Here is a 19,692-nt window from a genome sequence, read left to right as displayed (position 1 = left end):
GAACTCCTGACCTCAGGTGATCTGCCCTCCTTAGCCTCCCAAAGTGCTGGGATTACAGGCGTGAGCCACCACACCTGGCCAGGAATGTTTATTTCTAATTGAATTGTCTCGCCCACCCTCTCTGTCTCCCACCCATCCCCTTCTCTCCTGCACTTCTGACTTTTTAATTTCCACTGTTGCCTCCTATTCGCCTGTAAGTCTGTGGAAGTCCCCCTTCCTGACAGAGCCTGTCCTGGAGGCTGTTTCGTCCCACCCTTGCCCACTTGGCTTCTGCCCTTCCCAGCAGGTCTCAAAGCCCAGTTCAGGGAGCCGGGTGTGGTGGCGGGTGCCTGTAGTCCCAGCTACTCAGGAGGCTGAGCCAGGAGATTGCTGGGGCCAGGAGTTCAGGTCTTCAGTAAGCTATGATTGTGCCACTGCACTCTGGACTGGGAGACAAAGCAAGTCCTGTCTTTAAAAAAAAAAGTGGGATGTTGGGGAGGAATTTTTTTTTTTTTTTTTGGGGGATAGAATCTCGAGCTGTCACCCAGGCTGGAGTGTAGTAGTGTGATATTGGCTCACTGCAATCTCTGCCTCCTGGGTTTAAGAGATTCTCCTGCCTTAGCCTCCCGAGTAACTGGGACTACAGGTGTGTGCTATCACACCCTGCTAATTTTTGTATTTTTGTAGAGACAGAGTTTTACTCTGTTGGCCAGTCTCGTCTCGAACTCCTGGGCTCAAGTGATCTACCCACCTCGGCTTCCCAGAGTGCTGGGATTACAGGGGTGAGCCACTACACCCAGCCAGAATTTTTTTTAAAAGAAGGAAAAAAAGCCCCATTTGGGGACTTCCTACACATCAGTCCCTTATTCTCCATGCTGGCAGGGAGCTCAGAGTTCCTGCCAACTCAGGGAACCAGGACCTGGTGGCAGGGAGTGGGGGTGGAAGGACTCTGGAGTCTGCACATTCACTGAGCTTGCTGGGGGGCTGCTTCCCACTGCTCTTTCCCTAGGAAGGAACATCTCATAGGCAGGTGAGCCCTGGGGTCTGCCCCTCGGCTGGTGCCACCCTGACCTGGCCTTGTGCCCCCTCCACACCTCCGCTGGGAAAAACACTTTCCCACAGTGTGAGTTTCTCCGCCCCACCCCCACCCGCTTCTCAGGCTGGGAAGGCAGGAGTGGGCCGGGCAGGGCTGGGCAGGGCTGGGCAGGGGAGACCAGCTGGACTGTGCTTGTTTTGGGGTTTTCCTCTTAGACTGGTTCTCTAAACAAAAGGCCTGGATGGTTGTGGAGACAGAGCCAGCCCCAGCCCCTCCTGGGGCCAAGGTAGTCCCAACAGAAGATTATGTGGGAGGCGGCATTTAGAGTCCCCTCAGGGCCAGGCCATCTTAGGGAACATTTGAAACCGTGACACGGGTGCTATTTCCCCATTTTACAGAAGAGGAGACTGAGGCTCAGAGAGGCTCAGTGACATGCCCAGTGACAGCTGAGGAGGGGGGCTGGCAGGGGGTGGCTCAGCAGGCGGGCTTATTTTGGGGCTGCGCTGGGTGCTTGGCTACCCTCTCCTCCTTCAAACTCCCTCCCTCCCCTCCCTGCACCTTCCCCCGCAGTGCAGTCGTGTTTCCTCCCCCAAATCTCCCAGCCTGCGCCTCTCGCTCTCTCTTCTCCAGGCGGCTCCATCCTCTAAGTCCTTGTCCTCATCAGTCTCCCCCAGGGTGGGCACAAGCCCCTGGTGGCAACATCCCAACCACTGACACCAGGCCATGACAATGCCATTTCAGGAGTTTGCACGGGCCACGCTCTGTTCCAAAAGGTGTTACCCAAGATTAGCTGCCCAGTCCTCACAGTGGCTCCGGGAGGTGAGTCCTATTCCTATCCTTGCTTTGCAGGTGAGGAAGCTGAGGCCCAGAGAGACACCACTGACCATAGGTGGCAGAGCCCATGTTCAAACCCAAGCAGCCTGGCCCCGGGGCCCACACACTTGCTTCTCCATGTGCTCCTCTGGCTCTCCAGCCTAGACCTCCGACCTGGACTTCAGGCTGGACATCTCTCCCCAGCTAGGGAGAGACGGGAGCTATGATGGCAGAGGAGGGACATTGCCCTGGGCACCATCCCTGCCTAGCCCCCACCATAGCTCCCATCTCATTCTGTGTTGGGCCTTGTTGCCCCATGACCCAGCCCCACCCCCTTGGGTCCCATTCATTCATGGCCAGGTCCTTTTGCCCGGCACAGCAGACAGGGCCCACAGTAGAGCCCCAGAATGGGTTCTCATAAGAACAAAGTGGATTCCAGTCCTGGATCCAGCCCCAGCTTCCCCAGAGTGCCCTCTACTGGTCAGACCAGACACTGCCCCAGGGCCTCCAGGCCATCATCCCTGCTTGATCCTGGATCACCTAATAAACCCCTGGGTTTATAGAGTTCCGTTCTCCCACTGAGCTCAAAGCACTTTCCCATCTGTGATCTCTCTGGCCTGGGACCCACCCCAGAAGTGTAGGAGGGCCCACTATTCATCTCCCCATTTTACAGAGATGAACCAAGGCCTGGAGAGTGATGGACAAGCCCCAGCATGCTGCTGGCAGATGCAGAAAAGAACGTACGGGTCCATTCATCCAGCCCTCTAGGGTACAGATGAACACACTGAGGCCCAGAGGGAAAGAGACTTGCCCTGATGAGTCCTGGGCTAGAACCCTGGTGTCTTAAATGCCATCCGGGGCTTTCCCACGACATCAAGATCACTGCCTGCAGAGACAAGGAGCAAGGCTTTGGCCAAGTCATCAAACACGAGGAGCGTCTAACATCCTGTTTGCACTTTCCTCTCCTGCCTTCTTCCCAGGGGACGACTGGCAGGGAAGGGCTCCTGATCCGCTGTGAAGGCTGTGAGGCCAGGTGAGGCCAGGTGAGGTCAGGTGAGGTCAGGTGAGGTGGTGATGAGAGCAGTGGCCCCTACTGCAGATTTGGCGGGGAGCCTCCCTTTGCCTGGCATAAACACTGACCCAGCAGGAGTCCCTTACCCAAGTCTTTGCCTTCTGAGGGACCAGCATGCTATCTGCTACCCCCTCCCTGCCCTGGCTGACCTGGTCGGGGCACCAAAGGTGAAAATCAATGGTCAACCAGTCTGACCCTGAGCGTCAGTTCCTGGCCCCTGTTGTGCCCCTCCTGGCACCTCTGATGTGTCAACTTGTTTATTCCAGTGACTTGTTAACGTTCTGTCCTCTGCCACACTCTGGGCATCATAGCTCACTGCAGCCTCAACCTTCTGGACTCTACTGATCCTCCCACTTCTGCCTCCAGACTAGCTGAGACTACAGGTACATGGCACCATGCTTGGCTAATTAAAAAAATTTTGGCCAGGTGCAGTGGCTCACGCCTATAATTCCAGCACTTTGGGAGGCCAAGATGGGCAGATCACCTGAGGACAGGAGTTTGAGACCAGCCTGACCAACATGGAGAAACCCTGTCTCTACTAAAAATACAAAATTAGCTAGGGGTGGTGATGCACGCCTGTAATCCCAGCTACTCAGGAAGTTGAGGCAGGAGAATCACTTGAACCAGAGAGGCAGAGGTTGTGGTAAGCTGAGATCGCGCCATTGCACTCCAACCTGGGCAACAAGAGCAAAACTCTGTCTCAAAAACAAAAAGCAAAAAAAACTGTAGAGACAAGGTCTCACTATATTGCTCAGGCTGGTCTTGAACTCCTGGGCTCAAGTGATCTTCCCATCTTGACCTCCTGAAGTGCGGGGATGATAGGTGTGAACCACCATGTCCAGCCTATTTTCAGCTTTGACGGCCTTGCCGTCTCTGTCTACACCACTGTGCCATGGGAGGCTGGGGCAATGAGAGACAGTAGGTAAACAAATGAGCGTAGATATGTTTCAATAAAACTTTGTTTAGGCCAGGCATGGTGGCTCATGTCTGTAATCCCAGGACTTTGGGAGGCTGAGGTGGACGAATCACCTGAGGTCAGGCGTTCGAGACCGGCCTGGCCAACATGGCGAACCGCCCCATCACCACTAAAAATAAAAAAATTAGCCGGGGGTGGTGGCACGTGCCCATAGTCCCAGCTACTCAGGAGGCTGAGGCAGGAGAATGCTTGAACCAGGGAAGCAGGGGTTGCAGTGAGCTGAGCTTGTGCCACTGGACTCTAGCCTGGGTGACAAAGTAAGACTCCGACTCAAATAAATAAATAACATAAAATAAAATAAAAATTTACTTACAAAAACAGACTGTTTTTTGTATTTGGCCCATGGGCCATAGTTTGGGGGCCCCTGCTGTAATCTCCAGGGCCGGCGGGCCACCTCCAGACCATGGCTGTGCCTGAGTTGTTCCCTCTGCCTTGGAGGCTGAGCATGGCTATTTGCTGTCAGCTGTAATTCACTGTGGATACTGCTTCAATCAACATCTGATGAATAAAGGCGTGAACAGAGAGTGAAACAGGCAGGACCTCTGTGGGTAGGACTCAAGGATGTGTGAGCTATGGCCTGACCGTGGCGGGGTGTGCAGCTTGTACAAATGTCCAGAGGCAGGAATGCGGGGGATGCTCAGGCCCTAGTGGTTACCAGGCTCAGGATCGCCCCCAAGGTCAAGATAGAGGGAAATACCAAGCATCTAAGGGCTGCCCCAGCATGATGACGGCTTGGACCACCCCCTGCCCCTCCCAGGGTTACTGGGAGGGTGAAACAGGACAGGTGGGTAAGGGTCTGCATGCTTCCGACACACAGAAGGGCCTCAGCAGCCATGGTTATTATTGGTATTGTTAATAACCCAGACACCTGCAACCGCCCCTCAAGCTCCCACCAATGGCTGGACCCATTCAGCAGGGCTCTCGCCACACTGGGGCTGGGCCCTCGGAATGACCATGAAATGTCTCTGGAGGAGCTGAGGACACCTCGGCGCCTCATCAGGCTGGGAGCTTTCCCAGCACAGGGACTGGATTATTCCGTGTTCCCAGCGCTCAGGACAGGGCCTGACAGCATGGCTGTGTCTCCTCCATCAGACTTGGAATTCCCTGCAGGCTCTGTCTCCCCCATCAGACTAGGTAGGACCTTGATTTCTGTCTCTCCTTAAACCCACCTAGTCTAGCTGGTTGCCTGGGGAGCTCCCTGAGGGCCCTGATGTGACATCCAATTCCAGTCAGAGCCTGGAAGTGAGGGTCGGCACATTCCAAGAATGGCCTGTGACTTTCTCAGGCTCCCCAGAAAGGCCCCAAGCTCCAGCCCCGAGGCACCCCCAGGCAGGGCCAGGACACCAGAAGTGGCACCTAGCACCTGACACCACCAGACTGGAGCCGGGGGAGTCCTGCTGGCTGCAGGGTTCCAGTCCCTGCTGTGCTGCTAACAGGCCTTAGTTCCTTTCCTGGGGCTCAGTCTCCACATCTGTACAATGGGGGTCGGGACCAGGCGCTATCTGACTTCAGGGGCCTGGCTACGCCGTACAGAGACTTTGTGCAGATTTGTAAAAGGCCTTCCCTCTTGGTAGATGCAGCCTGTGAGCACACAGCTTAAAGGAGGTGACACCTTTGTGCTAGGAAAAAAAATCCACCCTGTCCTGGGGCAGACACAGAGCTCTACCCAGCGGTAGGGCTCAGGGCTTTGGGACCAGAGCACGGGCAGGTTTTGGTCCCCTCCCGCTCAGCCGGGCACCTCTGCGGTGGGTGCAGCATGCACCACCTGGACCCACGGCTGGGGCTGAGTTACCAGCCGGTACTTTCTGGGTCAGTGACCAAGGGAGGAAGGAAAGGAAAGCAACAGAGAATGACGCTGTCTCAGGCTGCCCCCTGGTGGCCAGCGGCTGCCTCACGCTCACAGCTCCGGAAAAGCAATGGTTCTAGCAGAGGGGCTTCCTCTCACCTACAGAGAGCTGAGATCCTGAGATCTAGGAATTGGGGCACCAATTCCTAGCCCTGACAAAGGGACCTGTCACAAAGCAGCCACCATGGGCCGGTCCAGGCCTGGGCTGGGCATCTTAGAGATGAACTCAGGGCTCCTCCTTTTTTTTTTTTTTTTTTTGAGACAAAGTCCCACTCTGCCGCCCAGGCTGGAGTGCGGTGGCACGATCTTGGCTCACTGCAACCTACATCTCCTGGATTCAAGCGATTCTCTTGCCTCAGCCTCCCGAGTAGCTGGGATTACAGACTCACGCCACCGCACCTGGCTGATTTTTTTGTATTTTAAGTAGAGATGGGGTTTTACCGTGTTGGCCAGGCTGGTCTCAAACTCCTGACCTCTGGTGATTCTCCCGCTTCAGCCTCCCAGAGTGATGTGATTACAGGCATGAGCCACCACACCTGGCCTGGGGCACCTCTTTACCCACCAGGCTGGAAGCTCCCAGGGCAAGGGCTGGTCTCACCCCAGTATCTCTGTGCCCAGCACAGCGGCTATGTCTCCTCTGTCAGACTTGGAGCTCCCTGAGCGCTCTGTCTCCCCCATCAGACTGAGAGCTTAAACTTCTCTCTCTCCCTAGTCCAGCTGGTTGCCTGGGGGTGGGGCAGGGAGATGGCCTGACACCCAACTCTAGCCAGCAGCCCCAGCCCAGAGCCTGGAGCTGAAAGTGGGCCCATTTTTTCTCAGTCTCCCCTAAGAGGCCCCAAGCCCTTGCCCCTGGAACCCCCAGGCAGGGCTGGGCCTCCAGAGAAAACAGAGAATTCTCCTGGAAACTCATTTGTGCCTCCATCTCACCGAGAATGAATGGAGCGGGGTTTGGTTCACAGATGAGGAAACAAGAGATACACTTTGGACAAAGACCAGATTCTACTCAGGCACTGCAGGAGGAGCTGCTGTCTCTATCCTCCTCCTGGGACCTGGTCCCTCCCTCCCACCTCCAGACTGTGGCAGTCACCTAGCCTCTCTGCCCAGCCCCTCTGCCTTGGAGGCCCTCCTTTCTCTCTGCCTAGCTAAGTCCCACTCATCCATCAGCTGTGAGCTTTGTCACTGCCACTTCTCTGGATGTGCCCTTCATGCCTGGGACCAGATGAAGTCCTCCTCTCCACTCTCAAGGGCTCCTTTCTGAGCTCCTCCAGGGCTGTGATTCTAAGTGTATCTGGGTCATCATTGGATTAACACCTGCCTCCCCCACCAGAACCGTAAGCTCCAATGATCAGGGCCCTGAGCACCTCCGTCTCATTCATGCTGCAATCTCGGCACGGACAGCGCTTGGCACACAGGAGGTGCTCAGTGAGCAATTGCTGGATGAATGAGAGGTTGAGTCAGTCCTGGCTGATTGAACCACGTTCTAGGTGTAGAACCTTGGACAAGTCTCACTTTCTTCCATGCACTCAGCAGATACTTACTGAGCATCTATCTACTGCATGTTGGTTTTGGCACAGGATTCAAACCCAGCTGTCTGGCTTTCGACCGTGCTGTTCTCTTTCTGCTTTGCAAGCTCTGCCCTTCCTGCGATGTTTGGGGGCGGGGGAAGGGGTCCAGCTCCACCCCCTCCCACTGGTCCCTGGATGTCATAGATGCCAGTCCGCTGTGGCCCCCTGCCTCCAAACCTTTGTGCACACAGAGCCTTCTACCACCCATAGCCCACTCGACCTTCAAAATCCACTTCTAGGGTCACGATCGCCTGAAAGCCATCCCCACAGCCCTTGGCAGAAGTGACTCTCCTGTCACACACTTGGCTGGCATGGAGATGCAGCACTGTCCACCCTGACCCTGTGCTATTTATGCACGTGGCTCCTGCAGCGTCCCCGCCCCATCCCCCAGGGCTGCCAGGGCAGGGCCTGATCTGATTCATCACTGTAATGGTTGGCCTTGATTAATCTTTCTCTGATCAAACCCTGCAGCAGCTCCTCTCCACGCTCCAGCGCCCAGCCAACCAGGGCCGGGCACTCAGGGCTGGTGAATGTCCAGAGCAAGGCCACAAGAGTGGGGGTTCTGCCTGGATCCTTGAAATCATGACAGGAGAATGGGCTGCCAGGTGTGAAGGGCACAGCTTGGACGCTATCTCCTCTCCTCTCTGCCCCAGCACTGGGCATGGCAAGGACGGCCCTGGGGGCGGGCAGGGGAAGGTCACAGGGCAGATGGGCTCTGGGGTGAGCTGGGAAATGACAGTGTGGCCCCAGAGAGGACAATCACACATCTCGGAGCTGCCTGGACATCGTCCACTTCAGCAGAATTCCAAGGTGAATGTGAGCGTGCAAGGATAGCCACCGCCCCTTCATGGGCTGGTCTCAGGCTGGTGCCAGGGCTGGGCTGACAGGCAGGAGACCTGGGTTCTAGTCCCTACTCTACCACTGATTTGCTGTGTGACCTTGGGCAAGCCCCCGCCCCTCTCTGAGTGCTAATGTGTACAAGGAGAGAACTGAGTCAGTGTGGAACTGACTGGCATGAACACCAGAGGCCAGAGAGTCAGCTCTCTAGCCCAGTCATCTCTGAGAGGGTCAGCAAGGGACGCCAGGTGGTCCCACTGCCTAGTCCTGCCCTCCCGTCCCTGGCTTAGGCTAAAGAGAGAACAGTGGGGTGCGCAGGCATCCTCTCCCCTGTGAGCTGCCCTGTCCTCTCCTCAAGGGTCCCCCTCCCTGCCCCCTCTGCCCCCAAAGCTGTCAGGCTGCCAGCAGGGAACATCAGCTGCCATGACGGAGCATCCTGCGTCATAGTGACTCAGAGTCCTTCTCCAAGCCAGATCCAGTCATTCTGTGACAGGAAGAAGAGAAGGACACCGCTGCCTTTTCAAGCCTGGGCCACACAGGATGGGACCCCAGAGCCTGGCACAGGCAGATCCGCCTTTCCTTCTCCACACAAGGGCAGGCACATGTCTGGCACCCAGGCATCCAAGGTGATAGTAGGCCAGCCCTTCTGAGCCACCCCCTCCAAGGCCGGACCTGGAGGATACAGTTAGGGGGCCTCGGATCACCTGTGATGGAATACGGTGCTGACTCAAGGATGGGCACATCTGTCTTGCTCACACTGGCACAAAGTAGGTACTTTATATGTATCTGTTGAACAGAAGTTCTCCGGCTTCCCTGTGGTTGTTGGGAAGCTGTGATGGAGTAATAACGCATCATACCTGTCTGTGTTCACCTATCGCTATTATTTATTTTTAGTCCTGAGTACCTACTATGTGCCAGTCATTTTGCATATATTAATTTCATTAGCCCTCACAGCAATCCCATGAGGTGAGATTTTTACCGTAAGTTAACAGATGAAAAAACTCAGAGAGGTGAAGCAACTTACCCAAGGTCACACAGCTTGTGTGAGCTGAGCCATCATTCACCCAAGTCTGCTGACACCAGGGTCAGGCACAGAACTGCTCTCCACCCAGACTTTACTGGGCAAAGAGCACCCAGCTTAGAGAAAGCCAAAGAAGTCAGCAGCCACTCCCTGGCCCAACTGCCCCGGTAGCACCCCCTGGTCCAGATCCTGCCCTCAAAAGGCCTCCAGCCCCACCCCATGTTGCTGCCTCAAACCTTATTCATTCTTTTTTTTTTTTTTTTTTTTTTTTTTGAGACAGAGTCTCGCTCTGTCACCCAGGCTGGAGAGCAGTGGCACAATTTTGGCTCACTGCAACCTCTGCCTCCCAAGTTCGAGTGATTCTCCTGCATTGACCTCCCAAGTAGCTGGGGTTACAGGCATGTACCACCACACTCAGCTAATTGTTTATATTTTTGGTAGAGATAGGGTTTCACCATGTAGGCCAGGCTGGTCTTGAACTCCTGACCTCAAGTGATCCACCTTCCTCGGGCTCCCAAAGTGCTGGGATTACAGGCATGAGCCACCATGCTGGCCCCTTCTTATTCATTCTTCAAAACCCCTCTCTGGCAAAACCAGTGAACCTGGCTGCCTCACCTGGAAAACAGACACAAGAGTGGCTACCCCGCCTGGTGCACAGGTGGGCGTGAAGGAGGGAGCGAGATGCCATGTTGAGTGAGGGTCGCAGACACTGGCACTAGGAAGTTTTGCTAAAGGAGCTGGGATGTGTGTGTGTGTAAACGCAAGCTTACATAAATGTGAGTGGATAACTCTGTCATTGTGTGGGTGTGAGTGGTCAATGGGAGACTGTGTGTTTATTCATGTGTGTGTGTTTGTGTGTGTAATGCAAGTGTGTGTGTATGACTGTCAGTGTGTGAATGACGGGGATGTATACATGGGAGAGTGTGTGTATAGGTACATGTGTGTCAGTGTGAATGACTATAGAGGCTGTCCAGGGCTGGGGAAAAAACCCGTGCCTCAGTTTACTCAGCCCTAGACAAGCCCTGAGAGGCAGCCTTGCCCGCATCTTCAGCCATCGCTGGAGATCCTTCATCCAGCCACCAGCACATCCCCACTCTCTCTACCCCAACTTTGGGCATGTATTATTTTGCATATGTTAATTTCAACAGCTCTGAATGAGGTGCTGACAGTCAAAAGTCGCTGAATTCACAGCTTAGGGCTCTCAGGCAGGGCCTCTAACTTCTGCGAGCCTCACTTTCGCCCTCTGCAAAATGGGCCTAATGGAACGGTGGTTCTTGTGTGCACCCCTCCCCGCCCCCAAGCCCTCGTGCCCAGTCGTCGCTGTTGTGGTTAAATTCATCTTGTTTACTTTGTACCCCAAATGCCAGGAGTCTCCCCGCCCCCTCGGTCTCCTTCCCTGACCTTCAACCCAGGCCATCCCGGGAGGTGCCGGAGACCCGAAGGGACAGAGGTGGCCCTCCCGCGCGCCGCGGCCACAGGTGTGCCCAGGCCTCCAGGCTGCGCTCCCCCTGGCTCCGCCCGCCGCGCCCCGCGGTGTCGCCCTTCCCTGGCAGCGGCAGGCGCGGGGCGGGAGGCGGCGGCGGGAGGAGAGCCGGGCACAGCGGCGGCGGCGGCGGCAGGGACAACCCGGGCGGGAGCGGAGGCCGAGCCGAGGGCGCCCGAGCCCCCTCCCCGCGCGTCCTCTGGCTGCGCAGCGCTCAGCCCCGGGCCCACGGAGACATGAGCGCCCCGCGGCCCCACGCACCCCGGGCGCAGCGGCCCGGCCACGCGGCCCCGTGATGGGCTCCTGCGTGTCGCGAGGTGAGGGGGCCCGGCCGGTGGGGAGGGGATCGGGTGCCGGGGACCCGCGCCATACCATCGCCGATCGGAGACCTGCGGGGTGGAGCTGGCGACCCGCCCTTCACGGCTTGGCCGCACCCTCGGGGACAAGGCGTCCTGAGGGGGACAGGGCTGGGGACTGTAGGGGGAGGGGGGCAACACAGCGTGCGTGCAGAGGTCACCGCATCCCCGCCCGTGTTCGGTTCGCAGGCCTGCAGGTGACACGAAGCAGGGTCCCGCGCCGCGCTCTCAGCCCTACAGCCACACACCCCCTGCCGGGTGCCTGGGAGGGGAGGGAGGCTCCGGTTCTTCCTGGCTTACCGGAGGAACTGCGGGGCACCGGGAGAGCTAGCAGACCCTCCCTCTCCCACCCCTCCCCAAGACACAGGCCTTATGGGCTAACTGCCCCACCACCCCTCCCCACGCCTTACCAGGTGCCCCCATCTGCAGAGCCCCAGAACCCTGTTGGCAGGAAAGGGTTAATGGTGGGGCACAGGTTATCAAGAAGGTTCCCCTGCCCCCACCTTTATCCCTAATCCTCCTCCCCACCTCCATCCTTGGTCTGGGGACAGAAGGGCAAGAGCACAGCTAATGTTCCCTGTTACCCCTGGGCCTTTCTGTGTCTGACCTGCCACCCTGCACTCTCCTGCAAGTGGTACCCAGGGAGGTGGAAGGTCCTGCCCTTGCCTGGGGTCCCAGGGCAGTCCCCCAACCCCTTCTATCTGTGAGGAGGGGATGCAGAGTCTTGCACAGAGATTGGGGGATGGGCAGGTTGGTCTTTGGAGCCCCCTTCCTCCGCCCCACGCTCCACCACCAACTTTCCAACAGGCCTCTGGGCAGCATTTTAGACAGTGATTGGGCTGAGCCCTTCCCCAACCTTGGTCCATTCACCCCACAGTGGGATCAGGGGGTGTGGCTGGGAGTGGGGGTGGCTTTGGCCTTGGTTCAGGCTCTGTAGGCTGAGGCCAAACCCATGGACCACCACCACACCCGTTACCCCTAGTAGCTTATTGGGAATAGAGGGGACCTTGTCCTGGGGGTGTTGAGCAAGGAGCACAACGCCCTTCCCCCAGCCTCTGGACTCTAAGGGCTTCTGCTTGGGAGTTCCTGTGGGCATTCAGGTAAGTGGCTCAAGATGTCTCTGGGAGATGTCAGGAGTGGGATCATGGCTGAGGAATGGGGAGGTACAGGGTCACTGTAACTTCCCTGCCTTTCATGGCCCAGCCGCACCCCTGTGCAGGCGGTGTCCTCCCTGCAGGGGACAGGGCTGGGGACGGTGGGGGGCGGAGGGGCAGCACAGAGAGCAAGCATGCAGAGGTCAGTCACCACACGCATCCCCACCCCAGTTTGAAGCCTGGAAAGGAACAGGGTCCCATGCAGTGTTCTCATCCCTGCAGCCACACGCCCCCTGCCGGGAGTGTAAGGACTGCGTGAGGTTCCTTTACTTATTCATGCATTAAGCTGATATTAACATGATGCCCACCATGTGCCAGGCACTGTGTGCACACTGGGCACCCAGCAGCGAGGAACCCAGCACAGCACCCGGTCCAGGAGGCCTGCAGGCTAGCGGGAGGGGAAGGGTGTTTGAAGAGTAAGGAGTGCTGGGGGTTCTTTAGGCTCTCAAGAGTCTGAGGGTGTCTCCAGAAACCCCAAAGCTTCTAGGCAGTCTCTGGCTGGGACCAGCTCCAGGTGGAGGGGATCCGAGTGTTTCTTCAGTGGTCACATCCCTTCCCCTTCACTCGGCCACCTCATGCCAGGTGCCTTGGGGTCCCAGCCCAGGTGGACTGGCCTCTGAGCTGAGGACCCACTGAGCACAGGGCAGAGGCCGGGGAGGAAGAGACGCCTGCTAAGGTCACCCTGAGAAGCTGGGGCCCAGGTCCTCTTACCCCACACCTGGGGTTCCCTCCACCGGCCCCTCTTTCAGGGCTCCTTGGGGCCACAGCAGGCAAGATGTGCTCCCTCCACCCTTCCTCTGCTGCCTGGGCTTCCCCAGTGCCCCCCAGACCTGGATCTACAGTCCAGCCTTGTCCCGCTCCTGAGAGGACCGGGCCCCTGACAGTCTCAACGTGCGCCCAGGAGAGTTGGGTAGAGATGAAAGGAGTATGGGGAGCCATGTGGGCGGAGGACGGCCAGGGTCCCAGAGACTCTGGGTGGCTGCACCACTGACCATCCCCCTAGCTTTCTCCTTGTCACTGATGCTCTCCGAAGCATACTAGTCTGAAAGTTTTAGGCAGATAAAACTAGTTTGAGTTATACATGAACAGTCTCCATCTTACAAGTGGAAAACTGAGGCAGAGGACAGTGGGGTGACTTGACCAGGGTCACACAGCTAGGAAAGTATAAGCCAAGATTCAAACCATGCTGCGCTGACTCCGCAACCTGGGGTCTCAGTCTGCACTCGCAGCCAGCCCTTGGCCCTGTTGCCTGCACCTGTCGACTCTCTCGCAGCTGCAGGCTGCCGTGGGCTCCTGAGCTCCCACCTGGCCCCAGCACCAGCAATTGATTGCTAATCGTAGCCTCTGAGCACTGAGTGCCTGCTGGGCCAGGTGGGCACTGCTGCCGAAGGAAGGGTGGAGGGAGTACCTCCACCCTTGGCCAAGGGCAAGGATTGCAGCCCTCAGGCTGATGTGCATACTGAGCCCAGAGCTTGCACCCAGCTGAGGCCATGCAGCCAAACCCCAAATCCCAGGTCAGGCCACACCTGGGAGAACCACCCCATCCCAACATCGGCAGCAGTTAGCTCCTTGAGGATAGGAGTGCGGAATATGAACCAGGACTCCCCCATTCACCAGACCTGTGACCTCAAGTGACTTGACCTTGTGTGTGTTCCTCAGTGTTCCCATCTCTAAATTGGGAATTATAACAGTATTGACGTCATAGGGTTGCTGGGGGGACTAAATAGCTTAATTTATATAAGGCACTCAGACTAGTACCCAACACATAGTAAGCACTGGTACATAGTAGCTATTGCTCTCTTATTTATTTATGTATTTATTTATTTTTGAGACAGAGTCTTGCTGTGTTGCCCAGGCTGGCTCGATCTCGGCTCACTGCAACCTCTGCCTCCCCGGTTCAAGTGATTCTCCTGCTTCAGCCTCCCAAGCAGCTGGGACTACAGGCGTGCACCACCATGCCCGGCTAATTTTTGTATTTTTAATTGAGAAGGGGTTTCACCATGTTGGCCAGGATGGTCTCAAACTCCTGACCTCAGGTGATCCACCCACTTTGGCTTCCCAAAATGCTGGGATTACAGGTATAAGCCACCGCGCTCGGCCTCATTTTTACTTTTAATGTTAAGATTTTATACATTATAATAGAGACAGGCTTACCTAGAGCTCCTGGCTTCGAGCCATCCTCCACCTCGGCCTCCCAAAGCTGGGATTACAGGTGTGAGCCACAGTGCCCGGCCTTTAATTTGTATTACCTGTATGTGCAGACAGCTAATGCAGGTCTTCATGTCTGGAAGGGGAACCTACAGAGACCTGAAGCCTCACTCTGCCTCATGGAAAAAGCAGCGGGTGACAGGCACTCAAGGTGCCAAGGACGTCGGGAAAGTGATTGGGACAGATTAAGGCAACAAACGCTGTTTCCAGGAGCTGTTTTGTGTTCATTATCTATTTTTAAGCTATCATTTGTCGAGCGCTTATCCTGAGCCGGGCTGAATCTTTGCTCTCCTGACCTAGTTAGTTCTCATTCAACCCTGTGACAAGGGATGTGGGGCTCAGAGAACGGGAGGGTCTTCCCTCAGGTCACATGGGCAGAGTATGGAGAGGCAGGACTTGAATCAAGGTCAGTGTGACCCCAGAGCCTGAATGTGGAAACCCTGTCCTTTGCTCTCTCATGTCCCTACCTAGAAAGAGGTGCTGTGGCTCATGCTTATAATCTAAACACTGGGAGGCCGAGGTGGGAGGATCGCTTGAGCCCACAAGTTCAAGACCAGCTTGGGCAACATAGTGAGAACTCGTCGCTACAAAAAAAAAAATTTAAAAATTAGCTAGGTGGCGGGGTGTGGTGGCTCACACCTGTAATCCCAGCACTTTGGGAGGCCGAGGCAGGTGGATCTTACAAGGTCAGGAGTTCAAGATCAGCCTGACCAATATGGTGAAACCCCATCTCTCCTAAAAATACAAAAATTAGCTGGGCAGGGTGGTGTGCGTCTGTAGTCCCACTACTACGGAGACTGAGGCAGGAGAATCACTTGAATCCAGGAGGCGGAGGTTGCGGTGCCATGCACCATGTACTATCCCAACTACTACGGAGACTGAGGCAGGAGAATCGCTTAAACCTGGAAGGCAGAGGTTACGGTGACCAAGATAGTGCCATTGCACTCCAGCCTGGGCAACAAGGGCAAAACTCAGTCTCAAAAAAAAAAAAAAAAAAAAAAAAAAAAAAAAAACTAGGTGTAGTGGTGTGTGCCAGTAGTCCCAGCTACTTGGGAGGCTGAGGCAGGAGGATGGCTTGTGAGCCCGGGAGGTCAAAGCTGCCGTGAGCTGTGATTGCTCCACTGCACTGTAGCCTGGGCAACAAAGACCCTGTCTCAAACACAAAAAGAAGTGCTAAGTATGTGGCTGGTGCTTAGAAAAACAACCTTTTGGAATAACTTGAATAGTCCCTGTGTGTTTGAGACTCTGCAGTCAGTGGCAGTCTATACGGAACAGAGAGGAAGTTAATATTTGCCCCCTTCTCTCCAGCTCCAGGGGCTCAGTACCCACTCCACGCCCTTGGTGCCATAACCACTCTGTGTGCCCACTCACACCCCAGCCCGCTCCTCCAGACCAACTGATCAGCTCCCTGGCCCCACCCTGAGGGTCTCCAATGCACTGGGGGCTGGTGGGGTCAGGGGTGAGAGTAGAAATTAGATACCAAGGCTGGGTGCAGTGGCTCATGCCTGTAATCCCAGCACTTTGGGAGGCCAAGGCAGGTGGATCACCTGAGATCAGGAGTTCGAAACCAGCCTGGCCAATATGGCGAAACCCTGTCTCTACTAAAAACACAAAAATCACCTGGGCGTGGTGGTGGGCACCTGTAATCCCAGCTGCTCCGGAGGCTGAGGCAAGAGAATGGCTTGAACCTGGGAGGTGGAGGTTGCAGTGAGCTGCGATGCACCATTGCACTCTAGTCTGGGCAACAGAGCAATCCTCCAACTCAAAAAAAAAAAAAAAAAAGAAATTAGAGATTGAGAATTTTCCTCTGGAAAGTCAGACATCTGATCATGTCTGGGAGAAGGCACACGCTCTAAGGGGGCCGACCAGGGCCACCCACAGTTTCCAAGTCCTGAGCAGTCCTACACCTGGAACTGTGGGGGACTGAGGACAGGGTAGTGGGACCTTGCCCTTCAGGGGCTCACAGTCTGATGAGAGAGGTACAGCTTTGTCCTTGGAGTAGCCTAATGGGGGAGGCAGGATGCATGGACACTTGGAAGAATGCCCTGAGGACCCTGTCTGGAGATCAGCGTCGTTTAGGGGTGAGGCACCAGCTTTGGAGTTTCACTCAGGCTGAAGTTTGACTCTTATCTCTGCTGCTTATTAGCGGGTGACCTTGCATTTATCCTCTCTGACCCTCTGTTTCCCTGTCTGTAAGATGGGCATAACACCTACTTTGCAGGATTGTTGTGTGGGTTAAATGAGAGATCATGGGTGAATAAGTCATTTATTCTCTCCAAGCCTCCATTTCCCTATCTGTAAAATGGGCATAACACCTACTTTGCAGGATTGCCATGTGGGTTAAATGAGAGGTCATGGGTGAATAGGCCTAGGACAGTACCTGACACTTAGTAGGTGCTCAGTAAACAGTGGCGGCAAATCACTGCAGGCAAAACTTTGCCCATTCGGGCCACTGGTGAGGGAGTCACCTAATCCAGCAGAGGCCAATTTGGGCATGTTGCTTTGGTGAGGTGAGGCTAGAACAAGATGTTCCCAGAGGTGGGGTCACAGGATGGGAGGGAGCCTGGGGAAGGAAGTGAGGAGGAGCTGGGGGCGTGGAAGTCCCTGGGAGGAGCCCACTTTCTCTCTCCATCCTTGCAAGGGAGGGAATGGGACCCCCACCCCCAGCAGCTCTGAGCTGCGCCAACCCATGGATGAGCTACTGTCACAGCTCAGGTGACCCGTAAACAAATGTCCTGGGGATGAGGGGACACTCAGTCCACTTGAGGTCTGGCCTCTGCCAATCTCTGTGGCCTGCTCCCCTGGCAGTGACTCATCTGGCAGAGAGGCCAAGAACTCACCCTCAAGGGCCTCCCTCTGCAGGGCCTCCAGGCCCAGCTCCAGCCGTGGGGACAGAACCAGAGGAGTGGATGACCGGATGTGTCTCATTGTCCAGAGAGAGACACTGAGGGGAGAGTGTCCGCTGCCGCTTGCGGACCACTTACTGTGGTGGGGGCTTCGTCCTTGCTGCAGCCCTTTCTGGGCTGGTATTATTTCACAGATGAGAATCCAGGGCTCACAGAACCTAAGTCACATGCCCAACCCCCGGAGCGGGAAGTGAGAAGTTGGGACTTAAACCCAGCTCAGGGGCTGTCAGTGGAATGCCTTGGCCACTTATGTTCTCTTCAGAGCCAAGGGCAGAGCCCAGCACGGCACAGCTGGGCAGCACACACCCGGGCCGTGCTGGCTGGAGGGACCGCATCATGCACTCAGCTGCAGGTGCCCCAAGAAGCTGAGTGGAGAAGTTCGAGGCTGGCCAGGGAGGGGCGTCACAGGGCACTTTGGCCCCAGGCTGCTGCTCAGTTTCTGTGTAGTTTCAAGAGGATGTTTACCCTCCCTGGGCTGCTGCAGAGGTAAACACGATCCCTGTCTACCCTTTGGGGTGCAGAGCCCTGAGAGACACTCTTGGGGTAGATGGCAACCACGGTGACTAATGGGCAGGACACGGAGCCCCAAAGAACCGGCTTAAAGGAGCTGGAAGGCCCCGTAGCAAATGAGAGGAGGCTGAGAGGTTGTACTGCAGACTCACCCAAGGGTCAAGCAGAGAAGACCAGTATGGGAACTGCAGCAAGACAGTTTTTTGTTTTTGTTTTTGTTTTTGGGACAGAGTCTCACTCTATCGCCCAGGCTGGAATACAGTGGCGTGATCTTGGCTAACTGCAACCTCTGCCACCCGGGCTCAAGCAATTCTCCTGCCTCAGCCTCCTGAGTAGCTGGGATTACAGGCACCTGCCACTGCACCCGGCTAAATTTTTTATTTTTAGTAGAGACGGGGTTTCACCATGTTGGCCAGGCTGGTCTTGAACTCCTGACCTTGTGATCCACCTGTCTCAGCCTCCCAAAGTGCTGGAATTACAGGCGTGAGCCACCACACATGCCGCAAGAGAGTTTCAGGTTAGACATCAGGAGGAACTGTGTGGGAGGTTAGACTCTAAAGCAGACTGAAGAGAAGCTGGCATAAGAAGGCAGGAAGCACCCTCAAGATGCAGAGGAGAAGCTCTGGTTGAAGACAGAGGGATGGAGGAGACATCTGCTGACACCTGTCCTCGAAGGATCAGGTCGGCCTTCTCCAGCTTGCCATGGCAACCAGAAGCCTGTCACTCTTGCGGACAGAGGAGGTAGGGGAGGGAACAGGTCTGAAAAGGGACCTCTGACCTTGAGGTCAGGAGAGTAGGGTATGGACTGAAAGAAAGGCGGTGCCCTTCTGGGAGAGAGGGCCACAGGAGCAGGTGCTAGCGGTCCCCTCGGGCTGCCCCCCCACCCCACATGACACTCTGTGTTTTTCCAGTTGCTGGTGGTGACGTGGCTACCAGTCCCAGCTGGGCGAAGAACAGCCTGTGATTTCACCCTGGGCTGGCTCATTACCTGACATCTCCGTGGCAACCAGCCTGTGACATCACGGGGTCAAAGTCCTCAGTGGCAGCAGGCAGCTTCCGCAGAGGCACCTGCACCCCAAATGAGGTGGGGGGCCAGGCAGGCTGGGGAGGGGGTAGGAGCCAGGAGTCCGCCAAGTCCACCACCGTCTCAACAAATGACCTTGTTCAAGTCACACCTCTGCCAGGCTTTGGCATCACCGCCAGCCTCCTCTGTGCCCAGCCCCCCTCCCCAACAACCTTGCTCCCTAGTCTGTGGCTGGAGAGTTGTAAAAAAGCTTCAGGGGGCCGGGCACCGTGGCTTATGCCTATAATCCCAGTACTTTGGGAGGCCCAGGCGGGTGGAGTTCGAGACCAGCCTGACCAACAATGCGAAACCTCGTCTCTACTAACAATATAAAAAAACTAGCAGGCATGGTGGCACACACCTGTAATCCCAGCTACTCAGGAGGCTGAGGCAGGAGAATTGCTTGAACCTGGGAGGTGAAGATTGCAGTAAGCTGAGATCAAGCCATTGCCATTATACTCCAGCCTGGGTGACAGAGTGAGACTCCATCTCAAAAAAACAAAAACAAAAGAAAAACACCTTCAGGGGATAGCCAGGTGTCCTAGAAATACTCTAATACCCGTCAAGTTCCCAGAGTCAGCCTATGGCCAGTGCCACCTGTCTGTACCTTGGTGGGTGCTGGCTTGTGCAGGACATGAAGAATTTCCAGGACCTCAAGATTGGCAACTTTCAAACTGTTTTGACCGGACACATAGGAGGAATATATTTTGCATCACGACCCAGTATACACACATAGAAAATTGTTACTGTGTGTGTGTTGTGGACACACATGTGCACAGACTTGTATCTGCAGAAACAGAAACTTCATGAAGTCATACTTAACCTGACTTGCAGTGGGCTCTGATATTTTCCATTCTATTCCGTTCT

General features: G+C 55.8%; 1 protein-coding gene across 1 annotated transcript in view; it reads left to right on the top strand.

Annotated features, from left to right (window-relative positions):
- Positions 1–10,717: 10,717 nt before the first annotated feature.
- FAM131C (family with sequence similarity 131 member C) overlaps positions 10,718–19,692 on the top strand; it is a 19,463-nt gene continuing 10,488 nt past the window's right edge. The window contains exon 1 of the mRNA XM_017505236.2: positions 10,718–10,945. Within this exon, the coding sequence (XP_017360725.1) occupies positions 10,924–10,945 (22 nt within the window). The 5' untranslated portion in view covers positions 10,718–10,923. The remainder of the gene's footprint in view (positions 10,946–19,692) is intronic.

Source organism: Cebus imitator, unplaced genomic scaffold, assembly GCF_001604975.1.
Source record: "Cebus imitator isolate Cc_AM_T3 unplaced genomic scaffold, Cebus_imitator-1.0 Scaffold15, whole genome shotgun sequence".
Classification (NCBI taxonomy): domain Eukaryota; kingdom Metazoa; phylum Chordata; class Mammalia; order Primates; family Cebidae; genus Cebus; species Cebus imitator.
The sequence above is the reverse complement of the archived record's forward strand: the minus strand, read 5'-3'. Positions and strand labels throughout refer to the sequence as shown.